The sequence below is a fragment of the Plectropomus leopardus genome, chromosome 14, assembly GCF_008729295.1.
Source record: "Plectropomus leopardus isolate mb chromosome 14, YSFRI_Pleo_2.0, whole genome shotgun sequence".
NCBI classification, from domain to species: domain Eukaryota; kingdom Metazoa; phylum Chordata; class Actinopteri; order Perciformes; family Serranidae; genus Plectropomus; species Plectropomus leopardus.
Genome location: NC_056476.1, coordinates 18,856,698 through 18,883,458, shown reverse-complemented (window position 1 = coordinate 18,883,458; position 26,761 = coordinate 18,856,698). Strand labels below are relative to the sequence as shown.

Sequence of the window (26,761 nt, the reverse complement as noted above, 5' to 3'; positions counted from 1 at the left end):
AATTACATGTACCATAATAAAAGATTTTGTCAATATAACCTACCCCTATGTTGATCTGTGTCTTTGATGAGCTTGCATTATATATATATTTGTTGATATATATACCTTACTGTAGGGACCTGCGTCCACATAGCATTCTTTTTGGGCGCTACACGTGGGCTTAGTTTCTTTTTTAGCCATGTGGCTAACATAAGGCTACGTTAACAGAAAGTTGACTGCACCGTTACAACAAGCTTACAAATCATAGGGTGATAAAAGACCAACACTACCCGGAGACATTGCGTGTTCAACAAATCTGTTCCCACAAATTGACTTTTTTGTTTTGTTGTTGTTTTTCCTTTAAATAGTATAGCTTGCAGTTTCAGACAGACACATTGAGATATTTTTAACTAGAAGTGCACGTTGGAAACAACAACACAAAAAACAAAAATGCAGATGCTCAGAAAAAAATGTAACGTGGACACAGCGCCCGAGGCACTGCAAAAGCAGCAATGAATAGTCAAAATCAAAGAAATATGTCTGTGCAAACAGAAAACAAACAACAGATTTTATTCTTGGATACATGGATAATGAATGAATTATTCATCTCCTAGTGCTCAGTGAATAGTGAGAATACACAAAAAAATGCTAAATGTGACATTTTGACTGAATGCTTCATGGAAATGTACTTTAACATTGCAAGTAGTGCCAGCAGTCCAATGTGTCCCGTACTGTAAACAAGGAATAACAGGAAAACACCTAGTCACAGAAACATGTGCAGCGCTTAAATGATAAGCTCCTTTCTCCCAAAACAAGGACATGTTCTTCTCATATATGTGGCTGCATAGGGCCAAACATCAGTGAGCAATTAAGACCCAGTCTCTCTTTGATAACATCTCTAGTCATTATGACTTGGATAATTGTGGGTCCTGGCAGAATATTCCCCCTTGTGAAAATCTGGGTGTGTCTGAGGGCTTATCGCACCAGCCACTGAGGCTGGATTAAATCATGTTCTCTCTGTCTGGACGGCCTTCCAGGAATCCCGCTAGTAGCAGCCAGAGCCTGGGTGAAATGAATTACAGTGGAGTTGGATTGACTCAAAAAGTTGTTTTTTTTCTCGCCCTGGGGGATGAAGCTTATATTAGAGCAACAACTGGGCCCGGCGCAGAACTGAAAGCAGCAAAGGGTCTTGAGAAATGTATTTAGCATAACACTATTACATGGATCCCTCACAATGCTTCACAGACAAATGAGGAGATGACGTTCCACTTAATTTTATAGGTATAACTTCCTTTACCGCCAGCATGAAAATACATTTTCTGTAAATTTGACCTCATTGAGGCTTTTCGGAACTATGTGATCAAAACATATGACTACTGCCGCCTACTCAATCACAGGCCAAAAACTGTGAAATAAACAGTTTTCTTTTCATCTCCAGGGGGCCGGCAGCAGTGCCAACCTGTCTGTTTTCACCTCAGCTTTTATAAAGTGGAGGTTTTCAAGCTCTAAGAAGTCCAGAAAGGCCTGATTCTGGATGGAAGTAAAGCAGTGTGGTTGTTGCGGTTCAGGGGCCAAAATCAAAATGCCTGGAGACATGGTGAGCTGAGAGGCTATTCAATACTCTCCAGTTTATTGTAGTTGCTCTGATCATTCACTTAGTAAAATGCCACAAGACAGGTCAGCAGGAAGAGCCATTACAAAGTGCTGACTGAGGCTATGCCTACGCTGGTCAGTGTCACATGTCAGACCGCTCTGACAAGAAGCCAAAGAGGGTTTCCAATGAGAGACGTGATTGAGGGAGCTTTTGAACAGATCTGCAACATTAGTTTGAAAAGCTTTTCCAGAGGTTCATGGAGAACACAAATGCAGATATAAAGAAGGCCAATACAAAGTTGAGTTTCAACGTCTGGTTATGAAAGACGAAATTCATGTGTGTGGGATGTGTATGTTTGACCCACAGGAACTCTACATCCTGACATCTGACTGGATTAAGTAGTTCCACGCACACCCATTCAGCTAATTTGTGCTTTCAACACCATGCCCCATATCTGGGAGATGAGCCTGATTGATGCTGTCTCCATCTGCCTTAGCTCCGGAGCTGGACGTTGGAGTGCATTCTGGGATAGGCGCCCCTCTTCCTATAACTGCCGTATAGTATTTGTCCCTCCGACAGCTGCATCTGCACAGGCCTGCTTGATGAGAAGGACTTGGCTGCAGACGCCGAGCTTGCTGGCACTGTGGCTCAGAGAGCGTATTTCGGATGGGGCTTTGGAGAGTTGGGATGGAGAGAGAGAAAGACATATCTGTCCCACGCTGAGTTCTCTATGGTCCTTTGTTCCCTCTGGCCTAGCAGGAAGCCAAACACTCATGGGACTCGTTTGGCTCTGTGTTTGTAGAAAGAAACAACTCTTCCTGGCCTGGCTTGCCCGATATCGTTGTGTGTTGAGCTTGCTCACATTCAAAAATCGACAGTAGACACACGTATTACAAAACATATGCTGAATCAATCTGGGTTCATTTGCTACCGTCATATGTTATGTAAAATTCAACACTTCCGCGCCTTTTGTGGCATGCAGAGAGTTCACCTGAGGACAATGTGGCCTCCACAGCTGAGTTTACACTTTGTTGACCCACAGTAGCACGGTGGTAAACAACGTTCCCCCTGAACGCCACCAAACTGTGGCAGAGGATGTCCAGGCATGCCCCGGAAAGCCTTATCCCATTCATATCACAAATGAAAATACACCAGGGAGTCAAGGTCAGGGCAAAGGTAGAGTTAGTAGCCCCGGCAGGGAACACAAACACGCCTCCACAAGCAGCAGCTGACCTGACCCCGTTCAAGTTCATTCCCACTCTACCCACGCAGGGACACAAATCACAGCTCTAGACACGCTGTCATATACCCGGTTTAGAAGTGAGATAGAGCTCTATTCAGGGGAGCGCAGCACATACAACCTGTGGGAATTGCACTTTACCCCTCTTCTGTACTTCAGCCCGACTCCCCATCTGCAGGCCTCCTCTGTTTTGGCAGCAGCCGAAAAGGGAGACAAGAGGATGATTCTGGACACGTCCTCTTTGAGTAGCAAAGCAGACCGCCAGGTGGTACAGTAGGAAAACTTTCCCAGGCTAAATGTTTAGAGATATATTTTAGCTTAAGAACACACATATTTGATCAAAGTTGGATGCATCAAGAGTATTACGAGATGGAAAGCTACTGTGGGATTTGCGCTACTCTTTTCATTTATAATCCTCTCGACTGAGTTATGAGCAACTTGTTGAGTGAATTTCCTCTTCCCCCTTTATGATCATTTTTTATTCAAGTTGTTACAATTGATACCTCAGTGATCACTACAACTAAGAACATTGGTGATGATAGTAGAACAATATTTCCCTACAGGTACTGAGGTCACCTAGAGGATCTGGACAGTGGCTCCCGTCAGCGCTGGTGGTGTGGTTTTAGTCTGGAGTGGGAGTGAAAGCAACCAGTGATCCATGATTAACATGGAGAACTCCCACAGTGACCACAGTTTCCTCTGAGAAACGGCTGTGTGGCTATGTGCAAAGCCTTGAGTCAACAAGCCACATAACCGCCAGCCCTATTAGTCACCGGGCAAACTGTGGGGCTGATATAAGCATAACAGTTAATGCGGAGAAAACCATATGCATCATCCTCTTAAGGGTCGTTCTGCTCCATGTCACTGGGTGTTTTTGTTTTTCTTCAACATCCCAATATGTTACTGGGTGTGACCACATTTGTAATCATCCCTAAAGATTATTGTAGAGACAATGATGCATTTAGATTAAATTAGAAACATTTTAAATAAAGAACTAGTGGTGACAAATAAAGATAAAATGACCCAACAGTCTCTTTCCAACTCAATACCAACTCTACCTACCTGATACCTCTTTTAATTCTAATGCTGTAAACCTCAGTGCGTGAAACTCATTGAAATCATTTTTATGTAAGTGGCAGGTAGGAAGAGCCATGCCCAAAATTTTTTCAACTCTGAGCCTTTTTGACTGGAGCGATCGTTCCGATACCGCTGCTATGGCAACACAGTGGCCTCATTGAAATGAATGAGTGTGAAGCCGTGAGAAATAACAACCTTTGGGCTTAAACTAATGTTATTTTTCGTCTGCTAATCTTGTGCTGTTTTCACAATACGAGTGACAATGCAACGTGGCCAGCTACATTACTGCTGAGCCGCCGCTGAAGTGTTGCTCAAGCTCTCGTTAACGTAGTTACGTCGGGTATTGCGTATCTGATACTGACCACAAAGCACCTCGACTGAACGTCATCCAGAGTTTGTATTTGGTCACAACATTATTTATGCTTCCGATCAATAACTGAGCCCCATTTCGACATAATATTTTGCCTACCATATGCATCCCCATGTGTACCGCAAATTACATAAGGCTAGCATAGCTTCAGCTAACTTAGCTAAATAACAGAGCACCACAGCTAGAAACAAAACCATACAATTGGCTGAAACTTCACCACATTATTGGAGTCCTAAAAAAGTTTTGGCCTGCTTAAGTTTGATTTGTAGCGTGTCACACCTGCACGCAGAGACAAGTGTAGGGCATCAGTTTGTAGTTTCATTTCACCAGCTTACATGAAAAATGACTTGCAGCCTGTTGCTATGTCACTCAAAATGTGAACACAGCATTCGTCTTAAGGGGGGCTTTCACATCAGGGCACACTTGACACAAAAGGACAGTTTGTGCTGTACCTTATCCACCTGTAAAGGTTCATGTGTGCTCCAGTAAGTTATGAAAGCAATTTAATGCAACTACAAGGACTTTTTAACTGGTTATGAAACAGGCTCAATTTAATTCTAATGCCTCTTTATCAGCCAGTAGTGCAGCCTGTCGTGGACAGACCCAGGACCCTCACTACTGCCTTCGACCTGCAGTCAGAACTCCAGCTTAAACCGTAGAGCTCCATGCCCAGCAGCAGCGGTTCTCCTCCTGCTGGGCGCAGTGTCTGTCTGTGTTGCTCATTTGTACAGCGTAGCACAACAAAAATGTCACATAGATAATGATGCAATTTATTCAGAAACAGAGCAGAATAAGTCATGTGGAAACTGTGCAGTGGGGGAAAGGAGAGGTGGGGTGGCGAAATCGTACTCAGAATCAATCAAATCAAATAGGAAAACACCCTTATTCATGGAAAAAAGGTTGTTGACGAACATATTTATTCATAGTTTTCAGTAATTAAATAAGCGCTCGCTTTATCAGACCTCACATGACAATTCTAACTGTAAACTGCACCCTAAAACTACGTAATTCCTTCTCTACATAATACATAGTCTTAAATATTTCATCATAATGGTAATATAGAACAATTTTGTATATCACCTAATTATCAAAAGCATGTTTAAATTCTAGAATAATAAAACTCTGACTACATGCAGTCTCACTGTACAGCTCTGTTATCCAGGTAGCTGCTGCCAGCTGTCCTTAGTCCGATTATGTAACAGAGACCAGAGAGAGAGATGACCTTTTGGAGGGACGACCCGCTTACTGCACACACATCCTGCTCTGCCCTGCTCTGTTTCCTGCACAGGACTGATGTCAGAGAGCGGTGGGGGTATGGCGTTGATATGAAGGACTCGTAGGAGGTGCTGAATACGACCTCTGTTCGTTATCACAGTTCCAGCTTAGCCAGGAGTGTTCACCACTGGCCCTGACCTTCATACTGGGAGCTGACAGACTAGCTGTGATCTACAGGATCTCGTGCTGACAGGGAAAAGCATTTCACTGCTGCTGAGCACAGCGCTCACAGGAAACGCTGGTTTACAGTGAAATGCATTTGGTCAGACGAGGAAACAGATATTTGTTTGCCAGCTGCATATATAGGATGTACCTATTTTAAATTTTACAGTTTTAATCCCACAGAGCAGGCAGCTGGGACATTTGGGACATGGTTGAAATGGTCAGAGGAGAGGTGGAGGAATACAAGAAGAGGTCTGGAGTTCTATTCCCCTGAATCCAACTGAAAAGAAGACTCCTCATATGTTTTGTCCATCCCAGCAAGACTTTTATTCTCGGCTGTCAGTCATAAATGTGCTGGATTCATTCAGTAGGACTCTTCAGGAAACACTTTATTCTCTAAAATAACATTTTAGGAGGCAGCTGTGCCCACACAGGACAGACAACATGGCAGTCGTCATCAGATTTTGACACAGAGAAATTCCACCCGAGTGTGGCAGGCAGCTTCATCGCCATAAAAATGGGCTTGCGTTCTGTCTGAACACACCTGAAGGTTTATTTTGAGAAAACTGCAAATGAGCATTGACACAAAGCAGTGGTTCCTAACCTGGGGATCTGGGCCCCCCACAAGGGGTCGCAAGACAAAGTCGCCAGCAGATTAAGAGGAAAGAAAAGCCGAGAAAACATGTTTTTGCTTCACCAGCTAAAGCTTAATTGTTCAGACTTTTTTCTAAACTTGACTTTTCCTTGTGAACTAGATGATTTAACCTAAAGGTTATTCAAATAAAAAACAGGAAAAAATCATTCTTTGTCTGCAAGAAGAATTTTCTTTGTTTTAAGGGGTTATAAGCCAAAGCCAAAAATGTTGGGAACTATGACTGAAAGTAAAGATGGACAAAGTGTCTCCTCTTCCTCCAACTGTACAAAAAGCTTAAGTATCTCAGATAGAGGCACTAGCATCTTGACATCATTTAGAGCCAGAGTCTGTTCAGTTGTTGTCTCTGCTATGTTCCTGAGCAGCACTATTGATCACGAGCACTCCGATTGGTACACATAACTATCACTCATGACATCAAATCCCTTTTTTATAGTACCACGTAACTCATTTTAACCAAATTTAGCAGAAAAACACTTGAACATAAATTTGCATGATAAGAACTGCATGAAATGACAGAAACTGTATTCGGAAAAAATATATTTTGGGGTTTACTTTGATCTTTTTTTTGATGTTTTAGTTTGGCCCATGTCCAACCTGTCAACATGGAGGGGAAGGAGTTTATGGCTTACACTGCAGCAAGCCACCAGGGGGTGATCCGTGTTTTTGCTTCACTTTTGGGGAACTGTTAAGTCGTCCATTTTTTAATATAAAGTCATAGCTAAGAGCCACTGCACAATGGACGCTGCTAACTTAGCTGCTAGGTTTTACCTTCAGAGCTTCTTAATATTTGACTCTGGGTTGACTTTGGGTAAGGTACTTTATATCCTAAAGAATTACTTAAAAAATATGACTACTTTGAGACCAGGGGAAACTATAATGATATGCTACACGAGAATGATGCTCAAATTGATCATTTCTGTAATGGCACAAGTTTAGAGAGAGAGCTACTTCAATTAAACATTAATGCACCAAGCCATTTGACAGTAACCATGGAAACAACATGTCAAAAATCCTCCTTCTTCGGTTACTGAGTGAATAGCTAGATAGTAAAAACAATCTAACAGAGTAACCAGACCAAGAAATATCTTCTGGTTGCTCAATGCCAAAAGTTTGTGTCTGGCCGCACAAGATCAAAGTGCTGGCCTGCTGAAAATTGAGTAAAGCATCATCTTCACTGAGATGTTGACAAACCTCTTAAAATCAACTACAGACACTACACCTTCGCTGTCTGCCGCCTGTTGACGTGTACACAGCGGGATCTCATAGCTGTGAACCACACCTGACTGGACAGTGAGGCCAAACAGCAGGTCTGAACAGGAGAAATTCAACTGATTCTCGACATCATCCTGGTCACTTTACTCAGCTGAACAGATGAGTTTTTCTCTCTCTAATTGATGTTTTCTCATATTATCATTGTTTTCATTCCCTCCCTTCTTGTCTGTCTCATTCCTTCCCCTCACTATTTCTTGTTCTTGGCGCCACTTGACAGGCTGGGTCAGTAACAGGGTGCCGCTGACATAACAAGGCAAGACCGCTCCAAGAAAGACATATATAGTGCCTCACACCTTCTCTAGTAGAGAAAAATAAAAGGACACTTGTAGGGTGCAGCGTGTATTGGGTGGCCTTTGCTCCGTCAGAATATTACTGGGGGCAAGACGTACATGATCTGTCTGTCTGTCCTCCTCGCTCCTCTTCTTACTCTTTAATTGAGCTTTGGCACTGGTGTTGTCTCTCTATCTGAACCTCACTCTCTATGACCTCACTGTGCTTGTGCTTTCCTGGCTTTGGAAACAGTGGAACCTCAGCCTGATATATGAAACCAAGGCTTGCATCCACCACTTCTCCAGGGGGAACACTGTTCCACCCCTTAAAGATCACACTGGGCCGAGAGAACGCTGAACATTTGAGGCAATTCACAAGCTTTAAATGTGAATTACACAAGTGCTCAAACAGCCTCCTGGAAGTGCCAATGAAAGAGTCAAGTATTCAAATAATCTTTGACTAATGTTTAAAGGAAGACTTTTACTATTTTGGCAGAAAGTTTTATTCTGTCCTACAAATTTACGAAAAATCTGCTTGTTGCAAGAACTGGTAATTAGATCAGTCTGAGCTGCATGCTTGGAAATTTTGCACTCCACCAGAGGGAAATGGCTCATCTTGACCTTCGCAGCACCTCTTAGTCAGCTTCAGCAGAAACATGAAAGATAGACAGTCATAGTAGGGGCATTTGTGACTCAGAAACACTGTCTGCTTCTTACAACATTGACCTGCAGCCTTGTCTATTTCCATTTGTGCCATATCTGTGACTCAGGACGCAAAAATGTCCTGTGAGTCAAGAACAAAGACAACATATGCATAGCAACTGTGCAGTCCTCAAAGGTCTTGTATTGATTAGAAGATTTACTACAACGCCGAAATAATCGTTTTGGGAAGGAGGATGTACAAAAACCCTTTTATGAACCATCTGCCAAAACATTTAGTAGAGTTTCATTGAGCTACCACAAACACATGGACAGCTCAGCCAGCGTAATTCCATAACACCAGCAAAAGCACAAAATGGCACAAGACCCTCACAATTAGCACAAGGAGCACCGTAAATGTCAGATGTAATTGAGAATGTTTAAGTGGTTTGGTGGAGAGAAATTACCCAGATGACAAACTGGCTAAAAAGTGAATGATGACCTCAGTGCCCAAACAAATTATGGCACTTTAAGCGGCTGAGAGTGGATTAGAAAAGCACCGGGCCTGGATCCAAAATGGAACATAATTTGACAAGATAAGTCTGAACCTGTGAGCAATAACGATCCATCAAAGTTCTTCCCGGAAATAATTACTCCCTTTCAACGTCCTTGATCAAAAATCTGGTTTTAGCCATGGTAAAGCCATTAATCAAACCAAAAAGTTACTTCCAACAAGATTGGAACTGAAACAGTCAGACCTTTCAAGCCAAGAAACTATTAGGCCTGTCTGATTAGCAGTCTTTGGAGATTTTGCTGAATGCACTGAAAGAGGCCTTCATCTGAGCAATTATTAGCTGGATACATAATAGTCACAGTTATTCCAATAAATCAAAGAACAAAGTGAAAGCATAAAGAAAATCTAATCTCCCAGCTCTATTTTCATAGCAAATAGCATGGGTTAATACTCCTGTCTGGTAAATCATGTTATATTTTCCTACATTTCACAGATTTACCTTAATACCTTTTCAAGCATGGCAGCAAATGACAGCAAATGCTTACTTGCTTTAGTATTTGTTTTACTTACAGTGTTTTAAAGATTTAACATATGAACCCCTTCATCTGGTTTGATTTATTGCAACGATAAACACAACCAGCGTCAGACGGGAGCGTAATGAACCACTGTTTGCTCAAGAGTGTTTTAATAATTTCTAATAGCGCAAGTGTGTCCATTTGTTTTCTGTGAGCTTTCCTGTGTGACAGTAATGGTAGCTATAACAAATATCTCTCAGTGAAAAGCCACAAAAATACCACGTTCTCCAAATTAAAAAAAAAAAAAAAAATCAGGAATGGCGAGTCATAGACCTCCATTATACATCGCATTTTCCAGATTCTTATCTAACCCAGATTATAGCTAGATATGATTTCCCCAGATTATATTTAAACCTGGTATTAACATGTGTCTCCAGTGTACATATCAGGATTCATGTGATTAAGCACTATTCGATTATAATCTGGCCACCAAAAGGGCATTTTATTGCAAGGTGTAAAGAGGGTCATGTGGTCTAAAATGTGTGGAGGTCTTGTAGCTGTTTGGCTATATTCAGTTTTATTTAAGTCACAGTTAGACTAGCAATAAAGGGTAACGGGAGAATAACTGCTCCACAAACAAGAATGGTTTGCAGACAATTATGAAACAAGAGTTGATGGTACCAATATGTCTTTTGAATAATTGTGAGAACTTTTGGTGAACAAGCAAACGGTCACGCTTACTGACAGTTAACGCTAGGCTAACAAGCTAGGGCCTCGCCCACACATACATGGGAGTCTTTTAAAATGTGAGATGTGGCCTTTCAACCGTACGTTAAGTGCATTTTAGGTCACTGAAAATGAACCTTTTGCGCAATTCCTCCCAGGTTTAAGATATTAAAAAAAATATTTTTTGTTGCCTTATAGTCAGGAAAAACAGAGTTTTGGGTGTGTGATGTGAGAGTGTGCACCATTATCTCTCATCACAAATGTTGCAACATTTTATGCATGGTAACCATGGAAACTGCATCTGTGCACTACTGTATCCCTGCCAGACCACTATGTTTTCTTTGTTGGATGTAGTAACATATCAAAATATATCAAAATATTGCAAGAAATTCCATAACTTAATAACATAATTACTAACTTTTGACAGTGCCTTCATTGTGTTTTGTGTCTGTTTTAAAACAGTGCTTGTGGGAACAGGATTTAAAAAAAAAAAAATACCCGTGTATGTGTGGACTAGGTTATGTTTAACAGTTTTTTTAAGCCTCTTTAACATGTCATTATTCAAATTAAACAACAAAACAAACAAACAAACAAAAACTAAATGCCAGAGGGAATTAAACAGCAAATTGTGTCTGACCAGCACTGGCATGTTCCTGGCTTGCTGGTGTGACAACTGTTAGCTTGTCAACTACAGCTGAGTCCTACAAGTAATAACTATGCCACCACTTTCTGGTGTAACCACGTCATAATTTAGGGATTGATTTAGAACTTCTCTTAAAATGTTATTTTTTGACCCATCCTTATTTGGCAAAGCTATGAGGCTCTTCCTGGCTATAATAAGAAGAGGTATAGAAGCACAGCTGCATCACTTACACAGGCTGTCTGGTGGTCGCAGGTCGCGGGGTCTGAACCTTGGTGGTATCGATGGCCTGCCTTTCCGACGGCCTTCTCTGTGGTTGGTCTTTCTGGAAAGGGTTGGTCCCGGGTTGAACGCGCCTCAGGGCACCTCCATCACGGATGTACACCTGCTCTGGAGCCACCTCCTCACAGCGGGGCCCCTGGAAGCCTGAGCGACACACACAGGTCTGTGGGCGGCTGCAGGAGCCACGGTTCTGGCAGGGGGGCTGGCAGTCAGCTGAAAAAAAGAGCACAGATGGGGATCAAGTTCTCAGCAGGTCATGTTAGAGCATGTGTCCCTCCTTGTATGAAGGAGCAGTAGCAGAAATGGCTTTTCCTGATCTCAACACCGGGGCTCAATTTAAATTGATTCAATCAAGGGCCCATTAGTTTCACTTCTCAACTCTCTCTGTCCTCCTCATTCAGCAGAGAGCCTGGAGGGGCTGTCATGTTCAATTTCTCTTGAGTCTTTAACTGCCCTGTTTAGTCTAAATGTATATGATCACTTACATTAAATCCTTATCCAATTTCTTGTTGAGGTAAAGCCTATACTCCAGGTTCATGGCTAAGGTTAGTGCCGCCGGCGTTCCATACAGAGCGATTTCCTAAAAATATCTTCCGTCACTGATCTAGAATCCAGTGTTTGCTTTCACTGTAACACAGGAAGCTTAAACACGGTTATAAAAGTAAGGGGTCATAAAAAAAATGAGCGAACAGGAAAAACTGGTTGCTGAAGGCCAACTGCATCAAAAAAATGGCCTGTATCTTTTATTTGAAAAACAAGCTAAATCTGAAGGGGCTTAATGTCCTTAAAAGATGAATGTGTGCATAATATTTATCAATAGTCCGCAGATACACAGTGCTGAGGTCATTTCGTGGTCATGGAAAAATAATCTGTGTCACTCTACCAGCCCACCCCCACATCGTTGCATCCAGATACTGTAAGGCCCGCGGCACGCAATTTAAAGTAAACAAGCTCTCGATCTTGTGACACAAATGTGTGTCGTAGACAGCACTTGAGGATTTATGACATTGTCCTCAAACAGTAAATCAGGCCGCCGGTCTGTGGTGGCTAAAGCAAACAGCAGCGCTCTGTCAACAGGGCTATGGAATGCTATTGACACAGATGCTGTGGACACTGACAGATCGCAGGCAGGAACGCTGCCACAGCTCTTGGCAGCGAGGAGTGCTGGCAGTCGAAAAGGGCCCCACTGGGTGCGAACAGCGCTCTACCTGCTGCACGCTTCCTGTTATTGCCGTGCTGCTCAGACTCTGGGGCCACTTTCTTTTGAGTGAAAGCACACTGGACCCTGAAAACACTGTTCCTGATGACACGACAATACTGTGTAACAACTATATTGTAAAACTTTCATTTCCACAGACACAGTCCCACATAACAAGCCAAATCAAGCTCTGTAATTTAGTTTTCTCAGATCACGAGGCATGCTCATTTAAAGACCACTGCATTACGCATCATCCAGCCTGTGGTATGGTGAGAAAACTAACAAATTGAGGATTAAATAACAGACAATCACCACTCTTTTCTGCTTTATGGTAAAGCAAATTTTATTTAGACCAACCAAGTCACTCAAGCATCTCATTTTAACTACTTTGAGGAAAATGTAGCCCCCCTTTTTTGATGAAGCGTACATATTTAGAGAAATGTGGTTGTGGATTTGTATAACTTGGTATGTGATCCGAATTTTCCATCATGGGATAAAATAGGAATTGCCTGAGTTCTGTTTGGCAAGGAGTTAAATCCATCAACTAACTAAAGTACGGGCTGGCTGGGTGCCACCGCCTTGTCCGGAGTCTGTTTAACCTCAAGTTTGGGGGATGAAGCGGCGGATCAAATAGGCCACAGATTCCAGTGACATTATGCTACAAGAGGGAGAACTCAGTAATGTGTGAAACTGCATTCTTCAAATAAACCATCTGAATTGAAATGAGAAATGGCGTGGGCCAGAAGAATAACCCAAAAAATGGAGGTTCACAGCTGGCTTACAATGTGTTCAATTGTGTGACGTGTGCTCCACTTTTCAGCTGCGGGGCACAGAAGTGACACCAGACAAACATGTCACCCGTGCTGATGATACAGTGGACAGGTCAGTGACACTGGGCCTGATATGTGCCCCACGTGAAGCGGGGGCATACACTGCCACTGCCTGTCTGTGTTGTCCCTTGGCCCTGCCTCTGGGCTGTTGAACACATTGTCACAGTAATTGCTGTCATGCAGATTTGTCTTGCACATCATTAAAACTAATTGCCTCACATTCCATCCATTTCAGAAATATGTGCAGCAATTATTACTTTGCGAGAGTAATAATAAAATGGGAATCCATCGGAAATAAAAGAGGAGAAATGGCAAACATTCCTGGCATTGCCACTTCAGCCTTAATTATGACTAAGACGTACTGGCCAAGTTTTGGGAGATTGTGTCCAAATCCAGTCATCTGAAAAGAGGAGGCTATTAGACTGCAGTTGGCAGCTTTGAACCGTCCAAACAAACAGGCTGATCCAGACCAATCAGTAATAAAACACATTATTAATATGGAAACAGCACTTTCTATGGGCTTAGCTAAAATATCTTTAACTTCACCTTTAAGTGAGTCTGAGCTCTGTGTATCTTTTCCAGTCCTGTCAAATTTGAAGAAGCATTTCACTGCTGAAAAGATGGTCTTTAAAAAAAAAAAATTAACTGGGCTGTACGCACTATACAGACACAAATATCTTTGAAATCAGAGCTACATGACCAGAGAAAACAGAGAAAAACTGCTGTGGCATTTACTTTTGCTCAAGAGGTAGAAAACCTACATCTACCAGAATGCCTTATGCCACACAGGACCAATAAAAGCTCCCACTGGGGGATGACATAATGCCAGTTTGCCCTCCGCAAAAAAATATGGCGGCTGGCCGGTAGCAAGGAAACTTGTATTACAGTTAAGAAGTAAGCTAAAATATTTCTCTGAAAACATCTGAGATGAGAAATAGGCACCGCAGCAACAGAATGTTGGCTCACTTTTTTTTTTTTTTTTACGTTTTTCAGCCTCCAATTACATAATACAGGAAACAGTTAACAAACTCTTGTAATGCAGTTAAGCAGGGCACTAAGACATATTTCTGAAAATATTTTAGGTGAGAAATTGGCAACACAGTTACAGGATCTTGGTTTATATGTAATCAGCACTGCCTAGTTTAACAGTTTGATCTAAGTATGTTCCGAGTTTGAGAAATAGCGTGAAAGGGACGTCTCTCTCCATCTGCACCTCTACTCTTTGAGTACTAATGCAGAAGTACAACCTGTAGTTAGAGCAACAGCCCTTGAGCCAGAGGGAATGAGCTGGGAGATGAGCAGGAGATCTAGGCACTGGCAAGATGGAGAGAAGTTTACAAAGGGAAGTTTTTATGGAAAGTATTCCTTTAAGCTACATAGGGATAATTTAAGGGGGTCTTGAGTTACACCTGGCCGCTGTGTTTAATTCAAGTATCCATCCTTTAAAAGGCACTGACTTGGGGGTTAAACAGTAACTTTTATAGTAAAATAAAGTTATTAATTTCGTCAAAATTCTGGGGTGGACTTGACGTAAGCACAGAGTAATTCTGTATATATATTAAAATAACCCTGGGACCCAGGTTGAGGTAAGTATTGTTTGTAATTTCTCTGGTGGGTTACAGTTACCTGCTATAAGCTTAGGTTTGCATGTGTGTGTGCATAACTCGGGGAAAATTGCCATTCTTGTCCCCCCTCGTCTGGACTCTCATTTCCAACTTAGTGCTGGTTTCCAATCCATTACAATCCACCAGAGATTCACCTTCCCCTCGCTATGACTCACAATAACACAACCCATCAAATCTTTATAGTCCTCTCATTCAGCAAGGGGCAATTTGAAACCAATATCTGACATAACTCAAACATGTAGAGAAATTTCCCCACTTTATGCAGGTCAACGGTGCTACCAGAGGTAACTTGACGTTTTTGAAAATAATATTGATAGTGAAAGCATAATCGCAATAATCTTGGGGGAGGACTCTCTGAGGGTTGAGCGCATTATGAGCCATTATGAGATTTAGAGGCTGGGAGCTGCTCCGGAGATTAGAATGTAGTAAAATATGACAAAAGGCTTGACTAAAGGCCCTTTCAACGTTGAAACTAAGGGACAGGAAGCTGGGAAATGAGAATGAAAGATAAAATCACGTTAGGAATTATGGTTGCAGCAGCTTACCTGTAATTGGGTGTTGCAGTGTGGCCATTTCTGAATTTATTCTAGCATAGTCTCCCTCGATATTTAGAACATGTGAATTTGTCCCCTCTAGAAAAAACATGAAAGTAGCGGAAGGCTTTATTTTTGATGAAATTGATGCATAAAAATGCGACATAATGCAGGAAATAAGGTGTTTGATGCTCAAAATTTCCTGGGGGAGGACCCTAACCCCCAAACCCCCACCCCCCCAAGTTGAAACGAAATCTATGTCCTTGTATTATAGTAGTCTACAACTAGTGCTGTAGGTAGAATTTGTGTATATTCGTGTGGATGCAATGCTTGCCATAAGGCCAAAGCCTTTACTTTTTAAAAGAGATTCTAAAAAACTGCTGCAACTTTTCACAAAACTGTACACAGCCAAATGTAAAGCTATCCAAACTGAATACGAAGTCTGGTAAACCTCCTGTGATGACAGCAGGAGCCACTTTTTGGGAGTCACCACAGAACCTGACAGATCTCATGAAATAGGTCAAGTGTTTAAGATTGTGGGAGGCAGCGCAGAGAGACAAGCTTAAAAATTTCACCTCTCATCCAGACTCGCTCTCTCCACTGAAGAAGTAAGAATTGGTCTATTGAGCAGTTAATACAATTGCCTCTCAATGCTAATCATTTCAAGTGAGTGTTAATCTCTTTACAACATGTGATTTCCACATGGTTGCCAGTGCAAGTGTTATCATTTCAGTCTTGCCAAGAGCTAACTTTGCTGTCTACAACCAAACTGCTGTTACTGTAACTGAAATGTTGAGAATCAAACTTCTCTATTGTTCTAATCAGAACCAGAAGGGAAGGGAGGGCGCTTGACACTCTTTGACTGATCCTTTATTTTCTCTTTGTGGTAAATCTTACAAGAGTAATATTTCAGCAGATTAAGGTGCCTCTGTCATAGATGCACATTTTTCAATCAGTGCGGGCTTTTCAGTTCCAATACAGTAGTTGGAGCTTTTACTCTCCTCACCCACCTCAGCTCTGTGGGGGGATTTTGTTAACCTACGGCTGACCCATGACACTGTGTACATTACTTTTAGCCACGCTATATCGTGCCTCCCCACATTCAGCTTCTAATGAGCCACATGCTGGGGCGCTCTGTGGAGGATATCTGGATCTGGGGGCTGTGCGCCCGCAACTTGTAAAGCTGACTCTGTGAGACGTGGTGTTCACCAAAAAGCCACAAACCCCATCCTCCTGAGGGATCACATCCCAACAACTTCCATATGGTCTTTAAGCAGGAGGGTGCCATGATATATGGTTGGCTATGGGTTGCCCTAACAACACTGTGGCCTCAGCGAGCACGTGTGACTGAAGGAGACGGGCGCTGGTTGTTAATGTTGCTTTGTAAGTGTCAATCAAGCTCAGTTTTGTTTTTTAGGCTTGCTGCTTACAGAGCCGCGCAAATATGCAGAGGTGGGACCAAGTCACTGTTTCGCAAGTCATGAGTAAGTCTCAAGTCTTTGTCCTTAAGTCCCAAGTCAAATCCCAAGTCAGGATCCACAAGTCCCAAGACCTTCATTTTGAATTCCGAGTTCTGTAAAAGTGTTAATGCGCTCTTCACCAAATGTAATGCCATTTTTGGACGTTTTTATGTCTTTGCCTGTAAGTTTTGACCCACTTAGCATACTGCAATTCATGTTTTGTTGACCGTCACATACTATAACTTTTATCCGCACATGAAATTATCTTTCAGAAGCGTAACTTCTTTGATGCTTTCTCCTGCAACTTGATTGGCTGCTGTCAGATTGGTTCAAACAAAGTGGATCATTTGAGGAATTAAGTGTTGACTTGCTGTGAATGAATAGCATTAACGATAGATGAGTCATGGCACACTTTTTAAACAACATATCTCTTAATCTTTGGGCTTAGGGGTAAGATATCAAGTATATTCAAGTAAAAAGTCCATGCGAAGCCATGAGTCATTGGCATTAAAGTTTGAGTTGAGCTGCAAGTCTTCTTGAATTTTGTAAAGTCGGGTGTCAAGTCAATGAATTTGTGACTCAAGTCCAAGTCATGTGGCTTGAGTCCACACCTTTGCAACTATGGCTACTTTTTTGCATCTTGACAGCATGCAAAAAGAGAAGCAAGCATGTGTTATAAAGATTACTTTTCAGCTTTATGTGGCCAAGTTTTTGCTATTTTTGTCTTCATCATTTCTGTATTATAACAGCTCATGAACAAAGACGTACAAATAAACAAAAAAGAAATTCTACAGGAAGACGTCTGGGTCCAGACGCTGAGTAGTGCATCATTTTTACCACACTTTCATCTATGGTAGCAATTAGAAAAACATGTGGTGCAGGAGGCCAAAACAGGACCCAATTGCAACCTACAAACAGACACACCAGCTGGAGTGAAGAAAGCAGCACTGCCGGTTTGGGGAGAGAGACTGAGAGCGAGCTGTCCAGCCTCTATGTTAATGATGGGTTTTGGGCCGATGGGGTGTGTATTGATTACAGGATCTGTCTAATGGGCCATAACTCTGCAGGGCTGCCAAGGGAGTGTTATGTCCCTGAACTGTGAACTGTGTAACCCCCACAAATCCACACACGACATATAAAGCTGAGGAGGGCTCTGCGGCTGTCTGTGCGGTAGTAATTTCAACCCCGGCTCAGTAAAGTCACCAGAAAGACCAGCATTTTAAAAACCTCCTCCTGTTCTTGTAAAACAGAGGACGCTGCTCAGCAAACTTGGTTCTCATCGGTGTTAGATCTCCTTTTTTCAAACTCTGGGAAATTGGAATAATGGAAAATGTATGATTTACTTAGTGAGATATTACTCTTGCTCATCATAAATTCAACATATAAATTGTTGTAGATATAAATGTTGTAGATTGGAAGCTGCACATTTTCCGTAGGATATTCGACTCGTTCATATCTACAGTAACTCTGATGTTGTAGTACATTTAGCAGTGCTGTGGGTGACCTGGTGACTTAGTGGGTCGTGGGGCACACTCATGTGCTTGACTCTCACTCATGATCCCTTGCAGGGTGTCAAAAGCTATCCTATGAAGTGTTTATGCCATAAAACCTAAACAGCACCATTCATTCATTGGTTATGCACAATAAATCTCTAGTCTATCATTAAAAACAAATACATGTGACTAGTTTTGAAAAGAGCAAATATCATAGTGTGACGCGACTGCCTTTGAGACAACTTATGAAAGTTCAGCATGAGTTTTTATTTGAATGAAGACAGCAAATCTTACTGCAAGATCAGAGCCAATATATGTGGATATTCTGTCATGTGTTGGGGAGGTTAACACAAAGCAAGCTGAGACGGCTTGTATCTATTAGGTGAAGAGGGTGAACCTACATTTTTGGGTACTGCTTTGGAGGTCAGAAAACGTTCGCACGTGTATGTCCTTGATACTTTACCAGATGCTTCACACATGGTGTAAAAAAAAAGAAGAGCTTTAAATGTGTTTCACACACAAGATTGGGTTAATATCTAAAGAGAAACTCTAATAGATGTTCAACAAATAATGTAAAAAGGTGTATTTTATGATTTGTGGTCACTTCCATACCTATGAAAATGGTGAACTGTGAGTTGATATGTTGAAATGATTTATGTGGCTCTCTCAACACTGGAAGGCTTCAATCCTACTCAAGCTACACTGGAGACATGATGGGATCGGGGAAACATGCCACATGCTATAGTTTTGTTTTAAAAGAAAGGGAAATTTACCTTGTGATGGGAGAGGTAAGCACGAGAGAGAGACTTTCTGCATGAGGAGTTATTTTAGGGTTGGGATGGGGCCCTGAGCGGCACAGCAGGCCAAAGAAAGCTGGAAGGCAATCAAAAAGAAACTCCTCTCTACCGCGTTTCACTCTGTCAATCACCAACTGCTTAAGAGACTGAAAACAACTTTATTCCTCCATTTGAATGATGCACCTTTCATCTGCACTCTCTAAGACAGCAAGGGGTTTAAATCAAAGGCCATCTGTGTGCTTTTTTTAGCGGGTCTTGCTCTCACTGTTGGCTACACTTGCAGCAAGTTGCCATGTGTATATCGCGTGCCTTCGCCAAAATATTGTGATGTATAGTGTGGTGAAATGAATTCTGCCGCAGAATCTAAAAGCACTTTGGGGAGCACAATGAGCTCAGGTTAGATGTAAAGCCAGTTCCTGTCTGTCCTGCGGGAGTCTGACGTTCCCCGTCTGAAGTATTCTATATTGTCCCGTGCACTCACTCTGTGTGTGGTAGACCATGCCATTAATCCGATTACTAAAACAGCCATGTCAACTAGAGAAGCCAGAGCAACACAACATAACTCTGATTCAAAGTGACCCTGCCAGTGTGAGCTAAGCCAACACCTAGCATTCCTTCTTAGCCATGCTAGCGTCATGTGGTTTTTTACTGACATATTTATTGAATGGATTTCCATGAAGTTTGATAAAGACATTCATGTCCTCCTCAGGATGAATTTCAATTTATTCAAAAATTTGTTTATGACAAAATACCTGCAAAACAAATGGCACTCGGTCTCAACTGTGCTTTGTGCTTATTACTAAGAAGCAAATGTAAGCATGCTCACCACCTAAACTTGCACTGCCCACTGTTCCGACAACTCATAATTTCAAAGCCCCAATATTCCAAAAAGTGTACAATAAGACCAAAAGCCCATTTGTCCAACAGCACAGTATCACAAAAACAAATGCACTAAGACGGGAGCAACTCATTGTTTTGCAAATAACAAAGACATTTCAAGTCTTTGCACTCAAGTCCCACATCAAGACAGGCCCTCATCCTAAATATTAAGTTTTGAGTCCCAAACTTAGACTTTATATAAAGATGGATGAGATGAACCCACTTACCCCTGCTGTGCTGAAGTGAGGCTAAAATATCCCAGATACAGGCGTTGCCATCTTGCAAGGGTGGTGCCACTGAGAGCCTGCATCTGCGCGGTAGCATATCCGCGGTGGGGGAGTTCCTGCCTAAACACCTGTCCGACCAATCGTGAGCAGCTCCCATTGAATGTGAGGTGACAGATTGGCTGTTACAGCGGTTAGTCATGGCTGTCAGTCATGGCGGGAAAGCCCCCTTTTGTACAATTTAATATTTAGTTAATATTATATTTAATATTTAAATTAGTTTGGCCTATGTCCATTTATTAACATGGAGGGACGGGCCTTAGGACATGAAGCAAACAGACACCAGGGGGCAATCGAGTTTCACTTTGGGGGAGCTGTCATGTCATCCATCTTTACATACAGTCTATGGTCCCAAACAAGTCATGATATGCTCTTTAAATTAAAAAAATCATGAATGACTTTTTAAATTTGCATTATTTTTTAAAACAAGCCTAGCAATCGTTGATTTTTGTACAAATTTGAATGTCAATCTAAATTAGAAGTCGTCTTTGTCGTTATTTTGCAACCAACACATGTTGCATACTGCAATTTGTTTTTTGTTGACCACCACATAGTTTATGTACTTCAACTACATATCTTTGGTATCATTTTTTTTTCCAACTGGCGCTTGGTGATGTAATGTTAGTTCTTCATGGGTTAGGGTGTCATGGTAAGCCAATCAGAGGAGAGTCGGTTGGTCACCCTGCATGATAATTAGCCATGCACTTCTGTTTGGGAGCATGTCTGGCGTATTTTCTGAGATACCTGAATGTCCTAAATTACCTTTAAATGGCCTTCCAGTCCAATGGGCCTACTGGGGCTTCTGAATTATGTACTGTGGGAATCATGGCGCGGCATTCACTTAACTTATATGGTAAACATTATATCGAATAAACACTGGCATGCTAACATTGCCATTGTGAGGTGGTTGGTATGCAGACACTGACATTTTGCTCAAAGCGCTGCAGTGGCTACAGTGAATACAGCCTCACAGAGTTGCTGCACAGCTGCAGGCTCCTGATGTAAAACTAGAGGGTATCTACACTACAGCTCTGACTTGCCAAAGAGCTCCATTAGCTCAGACAGTCTGTGTGCCTCCTGGTATCCCATCCAAGAATGCATTTACAGCTCGGTTTGAGTGAGAGTCACATTCAAAGGTGCAAAGATAAGAAGCTTGAAGCCTCTGAAAGCAGATACAAAGGAGAGCAGATAAAATTCAGATCTTTTTTCCAGTAACACTGCTTTTAAAAGATCTTACTTTAATTGTTTTTTTTCCAAGAAATGTTGTAAACCAAAACTTCAAAACAGTAATTCTACAGTGATGTACAAGACATGTAATTGAGGGTTTTTGTATTTACCCTAAAACCTGCCTGCAATTCAAATTTTTAATCCTAATTCCACAGCTAAATAGCTTACTATTTTGTAAACAGATTTCTGTAGATTTCCCAACACAAAGGGATATACAATACAAATTTAACTGAAACAACTTGCTGTTTTTATCTTTTTTTGATAACTGTAATGAGTGCAAGATTCCCACGGCTAACTACCACTGGCATACTTTATGGACAATGTTGTTGATTCCATGAAAATCCGTATAAGACTTTCTATAGAGATCATCAGTGTTCAGCACAAAGTATTCATCAGTCAGGACAGTGTTAACAGTTACAGTAATGCAGCTGACAGACAGTCCTGTAAGTCTAAGACAAGGCTACTGGTGGGCTGAGGGGAGCGGCAACAACATGGCTTTTCTCTGCTCTTCATCTCAGCAACAATACTTTTTGATGAACAGATGTGAATCTCAGCACAGCGGGGAATAAGAATAAGTGCTGACCCCAAAAACAAGATGCTCCATTCATCTCGACGGGAGCCACAATCCTGCTTACAACTAAACAGATGGAAGTGCAGCGAGGCTTACACCTGGCCTCACTTTACCAGCGCAACACAACACACACCTTTGGTTCTCGGCCATCATTAATAAAATCAATATTGGTCGGGGTAAACCTCAGTCATATAAACCAGGGGAGTTTTATCTTTACATAGAGTGGCTTATTTAACTAGAAAAATAATAAACCACAGCAGGGAAAATGAAATGTTCTGTTCTTAATGGATCAAAGCTTTCTATCACACGACGCTGGCTATTTTCAGCACTTGGAATTAACTTTAATACATAAACAAGTCTGCTAACCATCCATCCTGAAGCTGAAAACAGAGACAGTCAGCTCCAAACCTGCCAGGACACGGGCAGGACGGAGGCTTCAGAGAGCCAGACAACAACCTCCAACAGGACCCACAGAGACTCAGACCTAAACACATTTCTAAAGGCATGTAGGCGCACTCCCTGGACAATTAGCGATCCAATTCCTGTCATATATTTGCTCTGAGCTCAACGCAATTTAACAAGGAGGTATTGTTAGGAAGCCATAACTGTAGACACCAAATCCAGCCTCGCGGGTGAAGCCTGCAGCTGACATCTTTAATATTAGACAACACTTTAAATCCCTTCAGCGAGAATTTCAGCTCAGCCGCGATATGTTTTTACTTATGCTCACAGTCGACAGGTTTGCTCCTTTTCTTTCCCCTGCTGTGAACATGTTTTCTCATGCTGCCATCTCCTAAAAAAGCAGCCTAGGTCTCAGGCGGGGACGGAATAAGGATAGCCTGAGCCTGTTTTCCTCCACGGAGGTCTGCTACGTGGGGGCTTCCAGTCCCAGCTCCAGTCTGGGGCCTTTGTGTTGGCACCTTGCCGGCCGTGGGGCTTCACTCAGCTGATGATAGCATAGCCTCCAGTCAGACCTGGGTGAGGGCCAAGCAGTAAGAGGGTCCAGATGGTTGGACAGACCCCTGGCCTGCTCAGATGCCTTGTTTAACACAAGCGCGTTAGACTGGACCTGTTACTTTCTGGCAGATTAAAAGTATTTACCCTTTTAATTTGAGTAACTGCAGCTCAATGTTAGATGTAATTTACACCTTGGTAAGTGTGCCTTTAGCTGGGACTTGAGAAAAAACTGGAAGAAGGCTTTGCACTGGGCAGGAGGGAAGGAGATCTAATTAGGAGGCTGCTGGGGCCAATCAGCTTGTTGTGTAATCGACTGGCTGAAATGTGTGTTGACGGTGTGTGCATGTGTGTGTGTGAGAAATAATTAGCAGAGAGGAACAGAGAAAACGGTAAACAAGTCAAGAAGAGCTCGCTTGCTGCTAGATAGACAGATAGATGCCAGCTAGCTGCCGTGTAGGTTTCACTTCACTCATAAAATTTAAAGATAACTCCCTCTCAAAAAGCTCTAGTTTCAGCCTGCTATTTCAGGCTGCAGCAAACAATGACAGTCGTAAATGTGAAATTGAAACATGACATGCAAAGAGCAAATCTGGTGTCCAACGCAGCCATTTCTGTATTGAATTGGGGCCCCTTGTAAGAATACATAAATGATAAGAATGACAGTTTCTTTTAACAGTCTGCATATAAATCAAAGACAACAATATCAACATTGTAACAATTTCACATAAAGAACTGGTTGATTATTCATTCCCAGTCACTGTCTTCCATTCCACTTTTAATTATCTAGCAGTTAGGATATCCAATACTGCTGTGGTCAAATAAAAGAAGAAGCAGTTCCACCCATAATTAAGGGCTTGTGTCAAAAAGAGAGCCAAGTGCTAAGTGATGGTAATTTCCACGCGAGGATCTTACATGAAAAAGAAAAGGCATGGGGGCAATAACACCCTTGGAAAACTTTCATTGGGCAATTCCACATGACAAGACAGTCATTAGTAGCCATTTACTGTGTTATTTTTCGGTCTATGTGCTTCGGATTGTAAAGCCTCTCTGTCCGCAAAGTTCTAATATACATAAAGCGTGTCAGTGTGCTTGTGTGCCCCTTCAAGACTTCACAAATGTATGACCTCAGATTGCAAAGAATACAGTTTTCTTTCTAGTTGAATGACAGAGTGTTCAGGCCATAGACTGTATAAATAATGGATGGCGCTACCGTGACGTCACATTGGTTTGTGGACTGCTGTTGTCAAGCCTCCAGTTTGGCATTTTGACCGTGGAATTTTTGTTTTTTGAAGCCAGAAGTGAATGTATATCTGACTGGAGGCCGAGGACACTATCAGCAGACAGCCTTTCACTGAAGTGGCTACGTTCGTTTGTGTAACTTAAGCCTCAATAAAATGCAAACAGGTGGGTTATAGAAAAAAAATCAACCCCACATACAGTTGTCATGAATGTTGAAATTAGCGATAGAGAGCAAAACTTTGTATCAGGCCTTCAACATGTTGATTTCTGCTGTAAATCTGCATATTAACATGGGTGTTTTTGGATATTTACAGTTTTTTTAAGTCAGCCTGAAGGGGCCTTTTGATAAACTGCAGTTTTTGGCACTTCTGCATCAGCTTCATTTTTCAGCTTCAGAGGCTGCGTGTTTCTGACAAATTACATACATTTTAATTTCCACAGGACATTAAAGTGTTTTTACTTACGTTTAATGCAGCGATTGGTTCCTGGTGCCAAAGCCCAGCCTGAGCAGCAGTGCTGACCTCCACAGACATTCGGCCTGAAAGGAAGACATAAACAAACCACTCTGAGATAGGACACAGTCATTAATATAGAGGGCCTTTTCATAATCCATAAAGCAATAACAGTGAGTGTGGAGGGCCTTTGCATGACAAACTGATCTGATTGCGAAGCCGCTCATTCTGATGTGGCTGGCCTATTGATATGAACACTTTAGAGATTACGCTATAATTGCATTTTATTTGATAAAAATTTCAGGGCAAGTCACGAAACTCTATCTGAATGTGGAGCCACAAGTCCCACTTTCTGTTATGCGAGAGTCCAGAGTTAAAATAAATACAGAGTTATCTGAGCCTTGAAGGGATTATGCGAGACACACGGGACAAGAAAAGCACCCTGCATCTTCTATAAATCACTGAGCAAATGAGAGATGACAAGTTTTAAACAGCTATAACTGGATTCTTTGCACTCTTTAATCCGCAACTTGCAGCGCGGGCCAATTTCTGCAGTGAGATAGATGAAAAGGCACCAGACCGCAAGAGCAACTTCAGGGCAACAGTCAACGCACTGGCATGGATCTGTGCCCCATCATCTTTTCACAAGATATTACAGTAAGTGGATGTCTGACTCATGGTGATTTGAAGAGATAACAGGAGTTGACTCATTGACCTCAGTCGGATTGGACTCATTAGATACTGCAAGTGTTACTGAGGCGTCACAGGGATAACATGCAGTTGTTTGGGCCCTCTGGCAGGCTTAGCTTTGTCATAAATCAAACACATCAGGCCAGGCTCGTGCCAAAGACATCAGTCATCACATTCAAATTCCATCAAGGGATATATGTATGTAATGGAGAACGTTATACACCATAATTAGAATCATGCCCCAGGTCAAAATTTAGATAATACCATATTCACACCTAGTTATATTTTGATTTAAAACTTGAACATAACACCGTGGAGTATTATTTCACTACTGAACTATCTGGATTAGTCTGACAGGTGCACTGAAAACAGAAGGGGAGTCATACTGAGTCAACATGAATGTAAATACGAGAGTTAAGTGAACCCAGCGCTGCCAGTGCCTCTGGGCACAGTAAATGAGTAAGCAAAGTGGGAATTCCAAGAGGAAATGTGTCATGAAAACACTTTCTCTAACAAGCGGTGGATGATTCATCTCAAGCTAATGAATCAAAGTGTTGAAATTGCCGTGCAGACTACTATAAGGTAATGTGCCTGCAGAGTTATGTTAACGCCACCTTTATGCTTCTTTAAAAGTCAAAGAACTCCATTCATTCAACACTGGAATATGTTTTTTTGGCAATGTCACGCGAGGCAATAAAGCATGTTGGATCTAATTCTACAGCTATTTTCTTTATGCACTGCTTTAAATAGACAGCACCTCAATTCAACCATGCATGAGTGCAAATGTCTGGCAGACAGATGCGTTGAGAAATGTTGTTTTTAAAGTGCATTGGGGCATATTGATGGTGCCCAGATTTATTTCTTGGACAGAGTCTGTAAAAAAATGCAGATACAAGTATTGGACAACATCCCTGTCCATCATATCTCCAGGGTGTTATCATGGCGTATGCTTAAGGCAGGTAAGTGCATGTTATATGTTATATGTATGCCTACAGATGGCGAACCAATTGGCTGAATCCTCCCATTGCTTGTAAAGTGTTCTTCATAAATTGGCCATATAAATAATCCATTTCCTAAAGGCAAGAGCCTCTTCTATGACACACATAAGAGATATTTCATTTATATTTCAGTGTCTGCGACCCAAGGTGAGCCATTCAAAGCCCCCTCTGATTATTATGTAAACACTCTCCCCTCCTGTGTGTATCATGCTTTGTCCCTATGGAACAAACAGGACTGGATGCACGAGGGTTCATTTAACAAGAAGAAAAGGGCTCTAATATGGAAATAACCCATCGTCCTGTTTGGAGTTTAAAAGAG

General features: G+C 41.9%; 1 protein-coding gene across 2 annotated transcripts in view; it reads right to left on the bottom strand.

Annotated features, from left to right (window-relative positions):
* LOC121953319 (latent-transforming growth factor beta-binding protein 2-like) overlaps window positions 1-26,761 on the bottom strand; it is a 104,100-nt gene that overhangs the window by 75,810 nt on the left and 1,529 nt on the right. For both annotated transcript variants that reach the window (XM_042500339.1, XM_042500340.1), the window contains exons 2-3: window positions 24,767-24,840; window positions 11,161-11,422 (exon numbers count right to left, since the gene is read on the bottom strand). In XM_042500339.1, coding sequence (XP_042356273.1) covers window positions 11,161-11,422; window positions 24,767-24,840 — 336 coding nt within the window. The remainder of the gene's footprint in view (window positions 1-11,160; window positions 11,423-24,766; window positions 24,841-26,761) is intronic.